The sequence below is a fragment of the Erpetoichthys calabaricus genome, chromosome 11, assembly GCF_900747795.2.
Source record: "Erpetoichthys calabaricus chromosome 11, fErpCal1.3, whole genome shotgun sequence".
In the NCBI taxonomy this organism is placed as follows: Eukaryota; Metazoa; Chordata; class Cladistia; order Polypteriformes; family Polypteridae; genus Erpetoichthys; species Erpetoichthys calabaricus.
Genome location: NC_041404.2, coordinates 87,776,180 through 87,791,179, shown reverse-complemented (window position 1 = coordinate 87,791,179; position 15,000 = coordinate 87,776,180). Strand labels below are relative to the sequence as shown.

The window sequence follows — 15,000 nt, the reverse complement described above, 5'->3', positions numbered from 1 at the left end:
AAAAAAAAAAAAAAAAATGGCACATCATGTGATACCTTTTCCTGGGTATTGCCCTTACAAGGGAAAATGCGGTATGAAAATCCATTTTTCTCCGGCAGCACTTGGAATGCTGGTGGTTCACAGTCCTTACTAAAATCGACTTTCAATCGAGTCAACAGAACCCTTGGATACTGTGATCTGGCAGATATAAAAACAATTACGCAATACAATTAGCTGGAAGAAAATACAAATAAAGTAATAGCACAAGTAAAGGCAGAAGAAAAGAGACATATACCTTCCTTCAAGACATTTTATTTCTTTTCTTTCTCACTTAATAATTTTCATATTTATTAGATAGCTGCAGTGTTAGAGCAAAGATAATTTGAATATGTATATGTAAAGTGAATAAAATAAGCACTTATTACAAAAAACACTTCAAAGCACAGTAATGCTATTTTGGAAAGTACTGGAATGACTTTAGTTGAACCCTAACACAGTTTGAAGTCTAGCCTAATTAAAACACCTATTGTACTTAATTAAGCAGATGATGGACAACTGAATAGGTTGTATTGATGTATGCTCTGAATGACTAAAAGCAAGCACTACCAGTAGGGAGTAGAAGTTCAAGTCAGCTTCTGGTGGCTCTAAAATGAGACTGCTTACAATTGACATGCTTAGTATGAATGAACAGAAAGGGAGACATGAGGTAATAAGACTTCTGTGTCAAAGAAAAAAAATAGTAAGTAAACAAATGCTTACCTGGCTAGTGGATGATCCTTGTAATTTCCTGCAAGACATAAAACAGAAAGCTCTTTAAGTAATTTGCATTAGCACTTTTAGTGACCAGGGGCCTCATGTATAACGCCGTGCGTAGAACTCACACTATAACATGGCGTAAGCACAAAAGTGGGAATGTGCGTACACATAGAAAAATCCAGATGCAGGAATCTGTACATACGCAAACTTCCACATTCTTCCGCTACATAAATCCCGATCAGCGTGAACAGTACCGCACGTGCACGCTGTCCACCCCCGACTCCTCCTAGAATTACACCTCTTTGAATATGCAAATCAATATAAATAGCACTTAAGTTCAGTGTTCTGTGAAAAGACAAAAAAAAAAAGAATTTCAGCGAATACCAAGTGGAGGCAAATAAAAGCGTACTATTTGTTGGTTTAAACAGTGGTATAATTAGTGCTGGGCGGTATACCGGTTCATACAGAAAACCGTTTTTTATTTTTTTTATAATATGGATTTTTCTTATACCGCAACACCGGTTTAAATTGCCTAAACGACGTTCAGAACGTGGCGCAGCGGGAAACTGTTCAAGTGGGGACCTTTTTCACTGCTACACCACCAAATAGTGGGCGGTAGCATAGGTATGCCACGCGGTGAAAATGGACAGAGAGCCGAAAAAAAACAGTCACGTCTTGTCGCCTGGAGATGCTTTAGTTTTAAAAGGTCAGATGTGTAAATACTGTTTCTATACTACTAGATAATACTGCAAGCCAAGTTGTACTTGTTTTATTTTTCAATACAGTGTAATGTACCTGGGTACTGTGTAATATTGTGACGACAGGTTCACTTTATTCTCGTACTTTGTCATTAAAGTAGAACATCGTAAACTAAACTTCATCGTAAAATGAATATTTAATTTACTAGATTTTCTCAAACCCCGTCAGAAGTTATATAGCACATTAAATGCTTTGTGTGAAGTGTTCCCTGAGCTTCTTAAACCGACTTCCTCTGCAATAAGAGGAAGCAACGGCAGCAATCGCCACACAGAATCCATTCACATGATATTCATGCTCTCTGAACATTTAGAATGCCAAGATAAATACTTGATATAAATTCTAAATTTTCAGAGAGCAGGAATATCATACAGTGAATGGATTCTGTATGGTGATCGCTGTCTATTAGCGCGGAGGAAGTCAGTTTAAGGAGCGTAGTGATTAACAACTGGGTCGGGGAACACAACACAAAGCATTTAATGTGCTACATTAACTTATGACGGGGTTTAAGAAAATCTAGTAAATTAAACAATGATTTTAGGATGAAGTTTAGTTTACGACATTCTACTTTAATTATAAAGTAAACTATGAGAATAGAGTGGAAATGTCGACTTTATTCTCGACGTATAGTTTTTTTTTTCTTCCCTGTGTCCGTATTTTTTTTTTTCTTCACAGTGGCCTTAATACGATTCCGTAGGGCTATACCACAAATACAATTATAAATGCAAGTTGCAGTTGTATTATTTATGTATATAGCTTAGCTTGAAGCAAGGTCCATATTAATGCAGTTTGCCTAAATGATAGTTAAGTTGGTAAAGATGTCATCACCAAGATTGCACTTGTTTTATTTTATTTTAATTTGGTGAATACTGTGTAATGCACCTGAGCTTTTGAAGCCTTGAAGTAATAGTGCAACTATCAGTAATAATACAATTATTTACTTTATTGTTATTATTTATTAGTTTAAATATTATGCAGTTTAATGATGATAAAGTTGTTTAAAAAGTCACTTTAACGTGTCAGTGGACAGAGATTGTTAACATTAACAGAAAGTGTAGTTGTTTTACAAAAAAAAAATATTTATTCCTTTTCTAAGACATGTTCAGTGCAATACAACTTTTGACAAGCACGTCTGGATATTTTCCTAAGTCTAAATACCTCTTTGGATGGTTGAAAATATGTTGTCAAAATTATAATTTCAGTTTTTGCAAAATTTGTTAAATAAAAAGGTTCTATATTTTGACTGCATCTGTCATGCAATGTGATTTCCTTCTCTTCATTAGTGCCACCCCCTTGAAAAGTATCACTTTATGGGGAAATGCAAACCTGTATTAATACTTGTGTGCACATTAAAATGTTTTTTTTGTACAATGTACAATGCTCTTGACAGTGGAATAGGTTATTCTTAGCTAGTAATTGCAGTGGAAAATGTGTTTAACATCCACTCATGCATGGGAAAAAAATACCATCAAATACCGTGAAACCGGGATAATTTAGAAAAATACCGTGATATAGAATTTTGGTCATACCGCCCACCCCTAGGTATAATCAACAAAAGAAAGTTGATCGAGTGACAGTGTGTCGGAGAAACTCGAAAGCTCAAGTTCACAAAGTCGCACAGTGCCCGAAATAAAAAAGAAGTCACATATCACAGTCGCCGTGAAAAGGCGAGTCGTAGCCCACCGTCTGAGTGACATATGAAAGCTTATTAGGGTACAGACAAAAAAAAATAGGCACAAAGTGGGAAAAAAGCACGAAATGTCAACTTTAATCTCGAAATTTCCACTTTAATCACGTAGTTTATTTTGCCATTAAAGTAGAACATCATAAACTTCATCTTAAAATCGTTTAATTTACTAGTTTCTCAAATCCCATCGTAACTAAAATAGCGCATTAAATGCTTTGTTCTGTATTTGATCTTCTATGTGCTCTGTGTGTGTGAATCACTACCTGCTTCTTAAACGGGCTTTCTCTTTCTCCGACAGGACACAGAATCCATTACATTAGTGATATTACAGCTCTCTGAGTAATTAAAATAATGAGATATATACAGGATATCTTTTTCATGATGATAGGAATGAAAGCATGTTATTAAACATGGGAACATGGTGGCGCAGTGGTTGTTCATGTCTCACACAAGATGCTTGCTGCTCCATGCGCGACCTTCAATGAAATAATTTATCGCAGCAGTACTGTCTCTTTCAAACATACTAACCTCCAAATCTTGTCCTTACTTTTCTTTCTCCAAATACCCAATCGCCACACAATCAGCTCTGTAATAGACTTTAAGCCATCTGTAAGCTTAGAACGATGATTCTTCAAAACGTTTAAGGAACATTGAAATATCGTCAATGTTTAATTATTCTATCTATCCTACAAGTGTCGCGTCAGCCCAGCAAGAATAAAGCACGAGGTGTAGAATAATCCGTGAACTAGCCAGGGCTGCGGCACCGTGTCCTCACATGTTTGATTATTAACAATATACATTATTTAAATGAAGTTAAAGTTTTATCTGTATAATATAATCAACATATTTTGCTGCATTTCATCTTAAAAATGATACCGTCATCATATGTAAATACGTGCTTTATAAAGTGGCACAGGTTGTGCAATATTATAACTGTTGTGCAAGTTTACAGTGAGGTAATTGTACTTATAAGTACAAACAGTTCTACAAGGAGCACTTGATGGACTGATTGAGTGCATTTAAAGTTCTTGGGATGAAACTGTTTCTGAACCGCGAGGTTCGTACAGGAAAGGTTCTGAAGCGTTTTGCCATGGCTGAGGCAGTGTGTGCTTGATGCTGTATCCCGATAATTCTCTTTCCGATCAGCTACTGCTGTGATTCCAATCTCATATACAGTGATATAAATACTCAGAGTGGTGCAGTGAGAGTAATATGGAAAAAGATGATCCGCTGTGGCAACCCTTAACGGGAGCAGCTGAAAGAAGAAAAAGAAGGTGCAGTGAGAGTAACAATGCTAAAGCAGTTATGGTATTTAGAATACTATGGCTATTCCCTGGATCATTATATTGCTACAGGTTAATTACAATCAGATGCATTACACTAATAAACAATATGCAGTTAGTTTCAGTGTATTTGTAAAGTCGCGCCAGGAATGTGGATCTAAGAAAGAAAGGGTAACCACACAGGAACAGTAGCACTGCTTTGACACTGGGTGCCGCCAGTCTGCAGAACTGAGCAGAGAACTTGCGTACGCCAGGGTATGAGGTACAGTGGAAATGTGCGTGGCTTTACGCCAAGTTTAGGTTTTATACATTGCGATTTGAGTGTGGAAACGTTCTAATGCAACATTTCTGTGCGTACGCACCATTTATACATGAGGCCCCAGGTCCAAATGGAATTATCAATCCATATATCATATCCATACACTCTTACCTAAAACCATTCCAGATTTACATTAATAGTATTTCAACTCTGTGGACTGATCCAAAGAAGGATAACTTCTTATTCTAGATTAATAACAAGAATAGTAAACCTCAAAGCAATTAAAATTTCCAGAAACAATAATATTGAGTAAACATGGCTGATTCCAAAAAAGGCATCTAATGCTAGAAATTATAACTTTTCTTTTACCTCAGTATTCTTAATTTGCACATAAACATTAGGCAGTATATTCTTGTCATTAAAATGCGGAGATAAATATATTGGATTAGTCACCACCACTGACTAGTATTAGGTCACACAGGGTCTTGTGATAAAAAAGGCAAGCAAGTCTGTTCTTCCCAAGAAAGGACAGCATAATGCTGACTATATGGCAAAAAGTATGTGGACATCCCTCCAAATTATGGAGTTTGACTGCCTCAGCTGCACTCATTGTTAATGGGTGCATAAAATCTCCAGTGACCAACATTGGCAGCAAAAGACGTTGCACTGAAGAAACTCAGTGACTATTTAAAGAGGTTGCTGTTATAGGATGCCATCTTTGCCACAAGTCAGTATATGAAATTTTGGTCTGCTATATTTGCTTTGGTCAACTGTGCTATTATTGTGAAGTGTACACATTTAGCACAAACAATAGCTCGGATTCACAAGGCAGGGCTGCTGTGTGCTGAGGCACATAGCCCTGTAAAAATCATTTATTACATCATTTACAACAGAGTTCCACAATGCCTTTAGAAGCAGCATTAGAAAAAGAACTGCGGGTTTCCATAGTCAAGCAGCTGCATTCTTGCCCAGCGTCACGACGTGCAATGCCAAGTGTTGGCTAAAATGGTGTAAAGCATGCTGCAATTGGACTCTAGAGCAGTAGAAATATGCTCCCTGAATAATACTGCATTATATAGCAGTCTGGGGGATAAATTTGGGTTTGGCCAAGGCCAAGAGAATGCTATCTTCCAGACTGCATAGTGCTACTGTGGGCTGTTTTTTAGGATCTGGACTGGGCCCTACCTATGATTCCAGTGAAGGGTACTGTTAATGCTACAGAATACAAAGACAATTAAGACAATTTCAAGCTTTCAATCTTGTGGCAACAGCTTGGGAAAGGCCCTTTTCAGTATCCCTGTGCACAAAGCCAGATCAATAAGGACATGGAGAAACTCAAGTGTTCTGCACAGAGCCATGACCTCAACCCTTTTGAACACTTTTTTGAGATGAATTGGAAAGCCAACTGCAAGCAAAATTTTCGATTCTAACATCAGTAGCTGACCACACAAATGTTCTTCTCTCTGAACAGGTTCAAATTCCCACAGACATGCTCCAAAATCATCTTGAGGAATGCCTTCCCAAAATAGTGGAGGATGTTATTGTGGTGGGGTTGGGGCTTACTCCCTTTTTTGGAATGGGATGTCCAAAAAGTTAATTTGATGGTCAGGTGAACACAAATTTTTGCATTACAGTATGTTAAGTGTTCAAAAGCTAAGAAAGAAGAAGCTAAAGCATAGGTCCAAAGATAGGCATAGGTGGTAAACAGCTTATACAGCGCACGAAAGGCAGCATTTTATCCTGCTTCACACTGCAAAATGCCACCAGAGTTTAACTGAATAAAGTTGCAGCAAAGAAAGTATGACACAGACTAGCAATGGCAGACAAACATATGCATACCTGTATCAGATGTGTTCTCTGCAGAGTTTGTAACTTGGCTTGATATCTGCAACAAAAATGAAAATCGATAAAAACAAATGCTGTCAAATGACAAAATTAAAATTAAAAACAATACAGTAAACACTGGCTTAATATCTATAACTAAAATAGATAATAACAAATGCTGTCCAATGTCAAAATGAAAACGAATAATGACACAGTAAACAAATTTTCTTATCACATATTAATATAAAATGTTCCCATATGAACTATTTTTTCAATACCTCAAAATATGCACATTTAAAAATGAATAAAATGACACAAAGGTAGATAAATGTCATGGTGTTGAAAAGCACCTGCCTCCTGTTGTACATTTGTATCAGAGAGATTAGTAGATAATTGTAGGTTGCATTTCCATCCATTTTATGAGTAATCTCTGACCTTTTCCAGAAACACTGTCATGCTTTTGTCAACTGCTATCATAAGTAATTACAGAAAAAAAATCTGTTTTAAGAAAATCACCTGTTGATTGGTTGCTAAACTCGGTGGAGATGACGTTAGCACCATTCCTGATGTAAGCAACAAAGTCGTCCCAGGATTCCTAGCTGCATTTACGTGGACAATCTGATGGGACTGACTGGGCTGAGCTTGACTAGTGGCAAAAGAAGGTTGGACTGTACTCTTTAACACAGGGAGGTGGGAAGTTTGATTTATACGACTAGGAGGTGGCAAAGTCTTCAGGGAGCTTAGTAGAAAATCATTAACTTGGGGTATCGCAGGCTGCCTCATAACATGAGTATTTGGGGTCTCTACTATAGGTTTTTGTTGACACACTTTTTCACTTGTGGAAATTACTTGAAAGGATTGGTTGTTCACTGATGTTTGGGACTGAGCTGCTGGTAAAGCAACTGGTTGGAAGTATGCTGGTACATTACTCATAACTCCCTGCTGAACAGTGATATGGGGTAGACTTGGAACCTGCATAAAACAAAAAAGACATCATTTTAAAAGGTATGTAAGAGAGTCTTGACACTTAACATCTTGTAGATAAAAAGGCAACATTTTTCCAGTATTTGGCAAATATATCTGATGAGAAAATCCCTTGAGACCAGAGACACATAGACCATTTTTGGGCTACCAAAGTATTTTGGACTCTTTTCTCCTTTGCAAGTAACATCTACTGTGTAGAATTCTACAACACAAACTTCAAGCAAGGTCAAACGTCAGCCAAAACTTGCTTCAATTGACACTTCTGCATGAAAAAGCAACATGGATTGCTCTTGAATTTTTCTTGATCTGAATATGAATGATTCCCTGGAAATAGTAGACACAAGAATACAGTAGATTCTGTATGGACTACTACTTTTAAAAATGTACTTTTACTTCTGCATATTGTCAGAAAGAAACTCTTTGCTCACTGTGCAGGGTTACACTTTTTTCTTTAGTACTTACTTAGAAAAATTACCTATAACAGCATTGTTCCATGATAAGAGATTCTACTGGTTGATTGCTGTTGTATATTTATCACTCTATTAGAGACTAACTGAAAATTATTTGAAAACTGTCAAGATTTAAGCTCTTACTTTGGTCTCTGTTTTGAATCAACATATGCATAACCATAGTATATCGCAAAGACAAATGTGTATAATACTAAGCTAATGTACATTATGGAGGTTAAAAAATTGGTACATTTTATAGATATATAGCAGAAACTTGCTGTTTTTTAGACAAAATGCCCAAGCAATCCTTGTAGAAACAGAATACATATTCAGATTGAGGAAAAAAAAAAGAAATATTACATCATAGGTTATACTTTTCCAAATTACTTCTTGTTATAGGGGAGAGTAAGGTTATGATAACAAGAAAATCTGAACTATTCCATGATCTATGCATATCAGTATACCCTGTACCTTAACATTGCCTCCTGCCATGTGCTCAATACTGCAAGGACAGGCTGGGATGCACTGCAACCCTAAACTGGAAAATGTGTGCTCAGGAAAACGATGAATGAATTTCTTTATAGGTGGTATAATAAAATTAATGTCAATCGTCGGCTTTATACTGCAATACAGTACATTCAGGATGGTCAAATTAAAGAGAACTCATTTTTAAACAAAATTTGCATGCATTTATTTTTGCAGAACAGAAACTAAAAGTTAAATAACTAAGAAGAAAAGCTGCTGAAATTTCATATGTCACTGAAGGTGGAATGTGAAATAATTTCTATGTAATTTATACACTAAAGAGTTAATGCAGTGTTAATACCTTGTAAGATACTTAGATATAAAAGTATTCTTCTCATCTGAAGTGTTAAATTTACTGCCTTATGTGCATAATAAAAATAATCAGTAATACAGGTAGTCGTCGACTTACGACCTATGCGTCTTTACGACCATTTGACATACGACTGCTACAGCGTCTCAAACGACAGTTTTCGCCACGCCAACTCTGTATGTCATGACTCATTCATCCCAATCTCAGTTTATTACCTGCAATGGTTTTGACTGCGTTCAGTTATACAGCATTTGTCTTACAATTACAGGGAAAAAGGCAATTGATCTTGATACAAAAATGAATGTGAAAGCAAATGCAATCGCATTCTGCACTCAGGTTAACATCTGAAACTTCTGCGTTGTGAGTCAGGATGTGCCACTTCGGGCGAACCGCCACAAAGGGGTAATGCAGGCACACCGATATATTTTATCTGTTAATGTTTATTATTAACAGGCTGAAATGTTAAAACAGAAAACAAATGAGTGCTCAAACTCTGTCGGTATAATTCCTCCTCTCACAGTAAACACAATGAACACTTGGAGAGGCTCACACTTATGATGTAACATAACACAGACAAAAGGGATTCATGAAGCTGTTAAAGGTTCGGCACCCATGTGAGCAACAGGCAACAGTAATTATGAAACAAAATAATAACATAAAAAAAATTTAAAAAGATAGAAAATCTACACAATGTGCTAAGAATGATGAAATTAAAAAGATATAAAACAAACAATATGACTTAAGGGACTCATAATACAGTACTATATATGTGGTCAGGTTTAAATACATATATTAGTCTGTCTTACGTCTAGATTGACTTATCACCTGTCATTCAGAACCAAACGTGGTTGTAACCCGACAACTACAGTGGAACCTCGGTTCACGAACGTCTCGGTACACATACAAATCGGTTTACAACCAAAAAGTTCACCAAACTTTTGCCTCGGTTCATGACCACACACTCGGTATACGAACAAGCCAGTTTCTCTTTCGGTTTGTGCACGCCAATGATTTTCGCACGTGTTGCATTGTTCTCGGTCAGACGTGCGTGCTTTTGCTGTGAACTCTTTGTGCTCTATTTTTTTTCCCTTCCGGTTTGTACGCGCCGATTACTGTATTTAAGCACGTGTTCAGCCTCTCCCTATTCATTGTTCTCAGTCAGACGTGTGTGCTTTACCTGTGAACTCTTTGTGCTCTACAGTATTTCGTGTGCTTTTGCAGTTTACCATGGCTTCTAAGCAAGTGAAGAGTGGTGAGAAGAAAGTTTTGCAGAAAATTGAAATCGAAGTAAAGAAAGAAATTATTGAAAAGTTTGAGCGTGGCGTTCGTGTTACTGATCATGCCACTGAGTACAAGAAGAAAATCTATGATTTCGACTATTCTAAAGCAGAAAGAATCTATTAAAGCAGCTGATGTTACAAAAGGAGTTACAGTGTTAACCGGGCAGAGGCCTCAAGTGCTGGAAGAGGTGGAAAAACTGTTGCTAGTGTGGCTGAACGAGAAGCAACTTGCTGGGGATAGCGTAAGTGAGGCAATGTTATGCGAGAAAGCCAGGAAGATTCATGGCGATTTGCTGCAAAACTATCCTTCAAAGAGTGGCAAAAGTGAGGAATTTAAAGCCAGCAGAGGATGGTTTGAAAAGTTTCGCAAGAGAAGTGGCATTCATAGTGTGGTAAGGCATGGATAGACTGCCAGTTCTGACGCTGAAGCTGCGAAACAATTTGTGAAAAATTTCACAAAATTAGTGGAGGATGAAGGCTACATCCCACAAGTCTTCAACTGCGACGAGACCGGATTGTTCTCCACCCAGTTCCTCCTCACTTCATGCCAGAACTCGACTCATGCAAGGTTAGTTTTCTTGGTGGTTTATGTTTAGTTTTTGTACTACAAATTTTTCAAATGTTCATTTTTCGGTTTGTAGCGTGAATTGTTGCAATGTTACTTTTCTCTTTTTTCAAATGTTCATTTTTTTTCCTATGCTTAAAACTTATTAAAAAAAAGTGTTTACAGCGAGTGGTTCATAGTGTGATTTGTTGCAATGTTACTTTTCTTGGTGGTTTATTAAATTACAGATTTTTCAAATGTTCCTTTTTTCCCCAGTGCTTAAAACTCATTAAAAAAGAGTGTTTACAGCAATCGGGTTGTAAGGCTATTAGCGTGAACTCCTGCAATGTTACTTTCTTGGTGGTTTATGGTTGGTTTTTAAATAAAGTTCGGATTTGTTCAAATGTTCCTTTTTTCCCCTGTGCTTAAAACTATCCATCCATCCATCCATTTTCCAACCCGCTGAATCCGAACACAGGGTCACGGGGGTCTGCTGGAGCCAATCCCAGCCAACACAGGGCACAAGGCAGGAACCAATTCCGGGCAGGGTGCCAACCCACCGCAGGACACACACAAACACACCCACACACCAAGCACACACTAGGGCCAATTTAGAATCGCCAATCCACCTAACCTGCATGTCTTTGGACTGTGGGAGGAAACCGGAGCGCCCGGAGGAAACCCATGCAGACACGGGGAGAACATGCAAACTCCACACTGGGAGGACCCGGGAAGCAAACCCAGGTCCCCAGGTCTCCCAACTGTGAGGCAGCAGTGCTACCCACTGCGTCACCGTGCTGCCCTATCTCTCTCTCTCTTATATATATATATATATACACACACACACACACAGTGCATCCGGAAAGTATTCACAGCGCATCACTTTTTCCACATTTTGTTATGTTACAGCCTTATTCCAAAATGGAAGCTTGGCACACCTATCCTCGGCCAGTTTCGCCCATTCCTCTTTGCAGCACCTCTCAAGCTCCATCAGGTTGGATGGGAAGCGTTGGTGCACAGCCATTTTAAGATCTCTCCAGAGATGTTCAATCGGATTCAAGTCTGGGCCACTCAAGGACATTCACAGAGTTGTCCTGAAGCCACTCCTTTGATATCTTGGCTGTGTGCTTAGGGTCGTTGTTCTGCTGAAAGATGCACTGTCGCCTCAGTCTGAGGTCAAGAGCACTCTGGAGCAGGTTTTCATCCAGGATGTCTCTGTACATTGCTGCAGTCATCTTTCCCTTTATCCTGACTAGTCTCCCAGTTCTGCCACTGAAAAACATCCCCACAGCATGATGCTTCCACCACCATGCTTCACTGTAGGGATGGTATTGGCCTGGTGATGAGCAGTGGTTTCCTCCAAACGTGACGCCTGGCATTCACACCAAAGAGTTCAATCTTTGTCTCATCAGACCAGAATTTTCTTTCTCATGGTCTGAGAGTCCTTCAGGTGCCTTTTGGCAAACTCCAGGCAGGCTGCCATGTGCCTTTTACTAAGGAGTGGTTTCCGTCTGGCCACTCTACCATACAGGCCTGATTGGTGGATTGCTGCAGAGATGGTTGTCCTTCTGGAAGGTTCTCCTCTTTCCACAGATGACCTCTGGAGCTCTGACAGAGTGACCATCAGGTTCTTGGTCACCTCCCTGACTAAGGCCCTTCTCCCCTGATCGCTCAGTTTAGATGGCCGGCCAGCTCTAGGAAGAGTCCTGGTGGTTTCAAACTTCTTCCACTTACGGATGATGGAGGCCACTGTGCTCATTCGGACCTTCAAAGCAGCAGAACTTTTTCTGTAACCTTCCCCAGATTTGTGCCTCGAGACAATACTGTCTCGGAGGTCTACAGACAATTCCTTTGACATCATGCTTGGTTTGTGCTGTGACATGAACTGTCAACTGTGGGACCCTATATAGACAGGTATGTGCCTTTCCAAATCATGTCCAATCAACTGAATTTACCACAGGTGGACTCCAACTAAGCTGCAGAAACATCTCAAGGATGATCAGGGGAAACAGGATGCACCTGAGGTCAATTTTGAGCTTCACGGCAAAGGCTGAGAATACTTATGTACATGTGCTTTCTCAATTTTTTTATTTTTAATAAATTAGCAAAAACCTCAAGTAAACTTTTTTCACATTGTCATTATGGGGTGTTGTGTGTAGAATTCTGGGGAAAAAAATGAATTTAATCCATCCATCCATTAGAAGCAATTCAAGTGATTTTACTTGAGAAAAATAAAATGTGCCTTATATAAATTACTTAAATTAATTAAAATTATTAAAATTATGTTAGCTTCAGAGACAGTGGAAAATCAACAACTCTGGTAAATGGCTTAAAACCTGAGATTAAACATAAAGAGGGGAGAATTTAGACACATAACTGATCAAAAATATTCTACTGAACAACATACTTTATTGAGGAAATATTTTTTTCAGTTAGACTCATTGGGAGATTTGATGCCTGCATGCAAAACTGTTCTGCAGATTTACAAGAAATGTTCCATTGTTTTAGCTTATTTGATCCCTTTTCTAAAACCTGAATAGCATTTTCAAATCATGTGGCTGTAGTTTTTTTCCTTGACTCCTGCTTACTGTTGCTAAATGAGAGTTGTTTTCTGTTTGACACTGGTGCTATTTGATCCCACAGTGATTCTAAAACCTGTGTGCTGCCTGCAGTTGCTGTCATGGAGCAAGACTCGCTCCTTTCATTCTGACATATGAGACACTACTGGTTTTTATGAAGCTGTTCATGGACACAGTATTAGATTTTATAATCTTGATGCATTAACCGGACAAACAATTTGTATCTTTTAAGATTGTGAATTGTTAAGTGGTGACTTAAAACCTGACTGTTCCAATTCATTATATTATGTCACACTGTTTGAATTGTGACTACATAAAACAAGTAAAAACAGAATTAAGTACATCTATCAATATGAACACGGTAACATCTTCTAGAAAGAAAGAAAATAAAATGTTCTTTTAAGCTTACATGAATACTTATTGAGATGAAGATTCCATTATCTCCCATTATGCTAAGATCACTAAGAAGTATGCATGTAAAAATCTCATCTGCCAAATAAATGCATTATTCAAAATTTAATGTGGAGGTGGAGTAAAAGAAACTATGTGAGATCAAACAGCCCCTAAATTCTTTTTGTATATAAAGTTATTCAAATCAAGAGACCATAAGAAATTGCTTAAATTTTTGTCAACAAGATCTTGTTATCAAGCACTAAACGATTTATTCTTGCATTATTTTGATAAAGATAATTTCATTTTACAGTCACACACTTTAATGAGGAAGAAAATATACTTAACTTCCTTTTCTCAGAAAAGTAATGTAATTAATATGATTTTTAAGTTAATTGCTTTACTTGTTTATATTTTTACACATCAAATCCATCAGTAAAAGGATTGCACTTTTAACTGTGCAATCCTTTAAACAGCATGATTTGATTGAGAAAAAGTCTTTAATTGTGTTTATCATATTTGAGAGATGTTTTCCTTGGCTATTTCATTACTAACATCTTTAAAGTAATATACTAATATTACAAATAGAGCACCCAGCTTTAACCAATGACATGGTCAAATATAAAACAGCAAATGTTACCTGCTGGAGAAAAACAATCTGTTGCTGCTGTGGTTGTAAGACAGTATTCAATGGCAGAAGGATGGAGCTTGAGGAGTTGACTGGAACCTGAAAAGGAAAAGATGTGCTGACCACCCTGTTGGATGCGGTCTCAACATTTACTCCACGGATATGCATAGCCGAGGGTGGAATACAGACTTGACTAGAAACAGGACAAACTTTTTCTTGCCTAGGCGCTATGTTGACAGTTGTCGGTTTAACAATCTGTACTGCATTGGATGAGCTTTGCACATTGGCATTGACTTTCTGAAGATTGACAGCCATTGGCAGAGGTACATTTTCCCCCTGTACCTTCCATTTCTGATTTCCAACATCACTTTGTTCTGATATACTAGCAGAACTCTGTGGAGTGTTCTCTTGCACAGTTCTTTGAGGCACTTGGAATTGAGGAGTAACTTGAGAAACTTGTGGGGAAACAGATGCTTGATGGGATGGACTTTTAGAATTAGGGGGCTGTTGTTTTGTGGTAGTAGTGGAAGGCTGTGTTAGGAGACTATAAAACGTGAGAGGTCTTTCCTTTGAAGCAGCCTTCTCATAACTACTCCAGGCATGTTTTGAGGTGTCACCTTTACTTTGTAAACCACTAGTGAGGATAGTTGGTTTGGATACAGCTACATTTTTAAAATTTAAGTTTGAGCTTGCAGGAGGAAGTTTTAAAGGTTCTGCATTTTTCATAGGAACATTAATAACATGTCCTTCAGTGCTGTCCTTAGTAG

At 38.0% G+C, this 15,000-nt stretch overlaps 1 protein-coding gene across 2 annotated transcripts in view; it reads right to left on the bottom strand.

The window, feature by feature from the left end:
* The window catches only part of LOC114661338 (transcription intermediary factor 1-beta-like), a 114,366-nt gene that overhangs the window by 12,568 nt on the left and 86,798 nt on the right, over window positions 1–15,000 (bottom strand). For both annotated transcript variants that reach the window (XM_051933865.1, XM_051933864.1), the window contains exons 9-13: window positions 14,246–15,000; window positions 7,061–7,516; window positions 6,560–6,605; window positions 739–766; window positions 36–177 (exon numbers count right to left, since the gene is read on the bottom strand). The exon at window positions 14,246–15,000 is cut by the window's right edge and continues 72 nt beyond it. In XM_051933865.1, coding sequence (XP_051789825.1) covers window positions 36–177; window positions 739–766; window positions 6,560–6,605; window positions 7,061–7,516; window positions 14,246–15,000 — 1,427 coding nt within the window. The remainder of the gene's footprint in view (window positions 1–35; window positions 178–738; window positions 767–6,559; window positions 6,606–7,060; window positions 7,517–14,245) is intronic.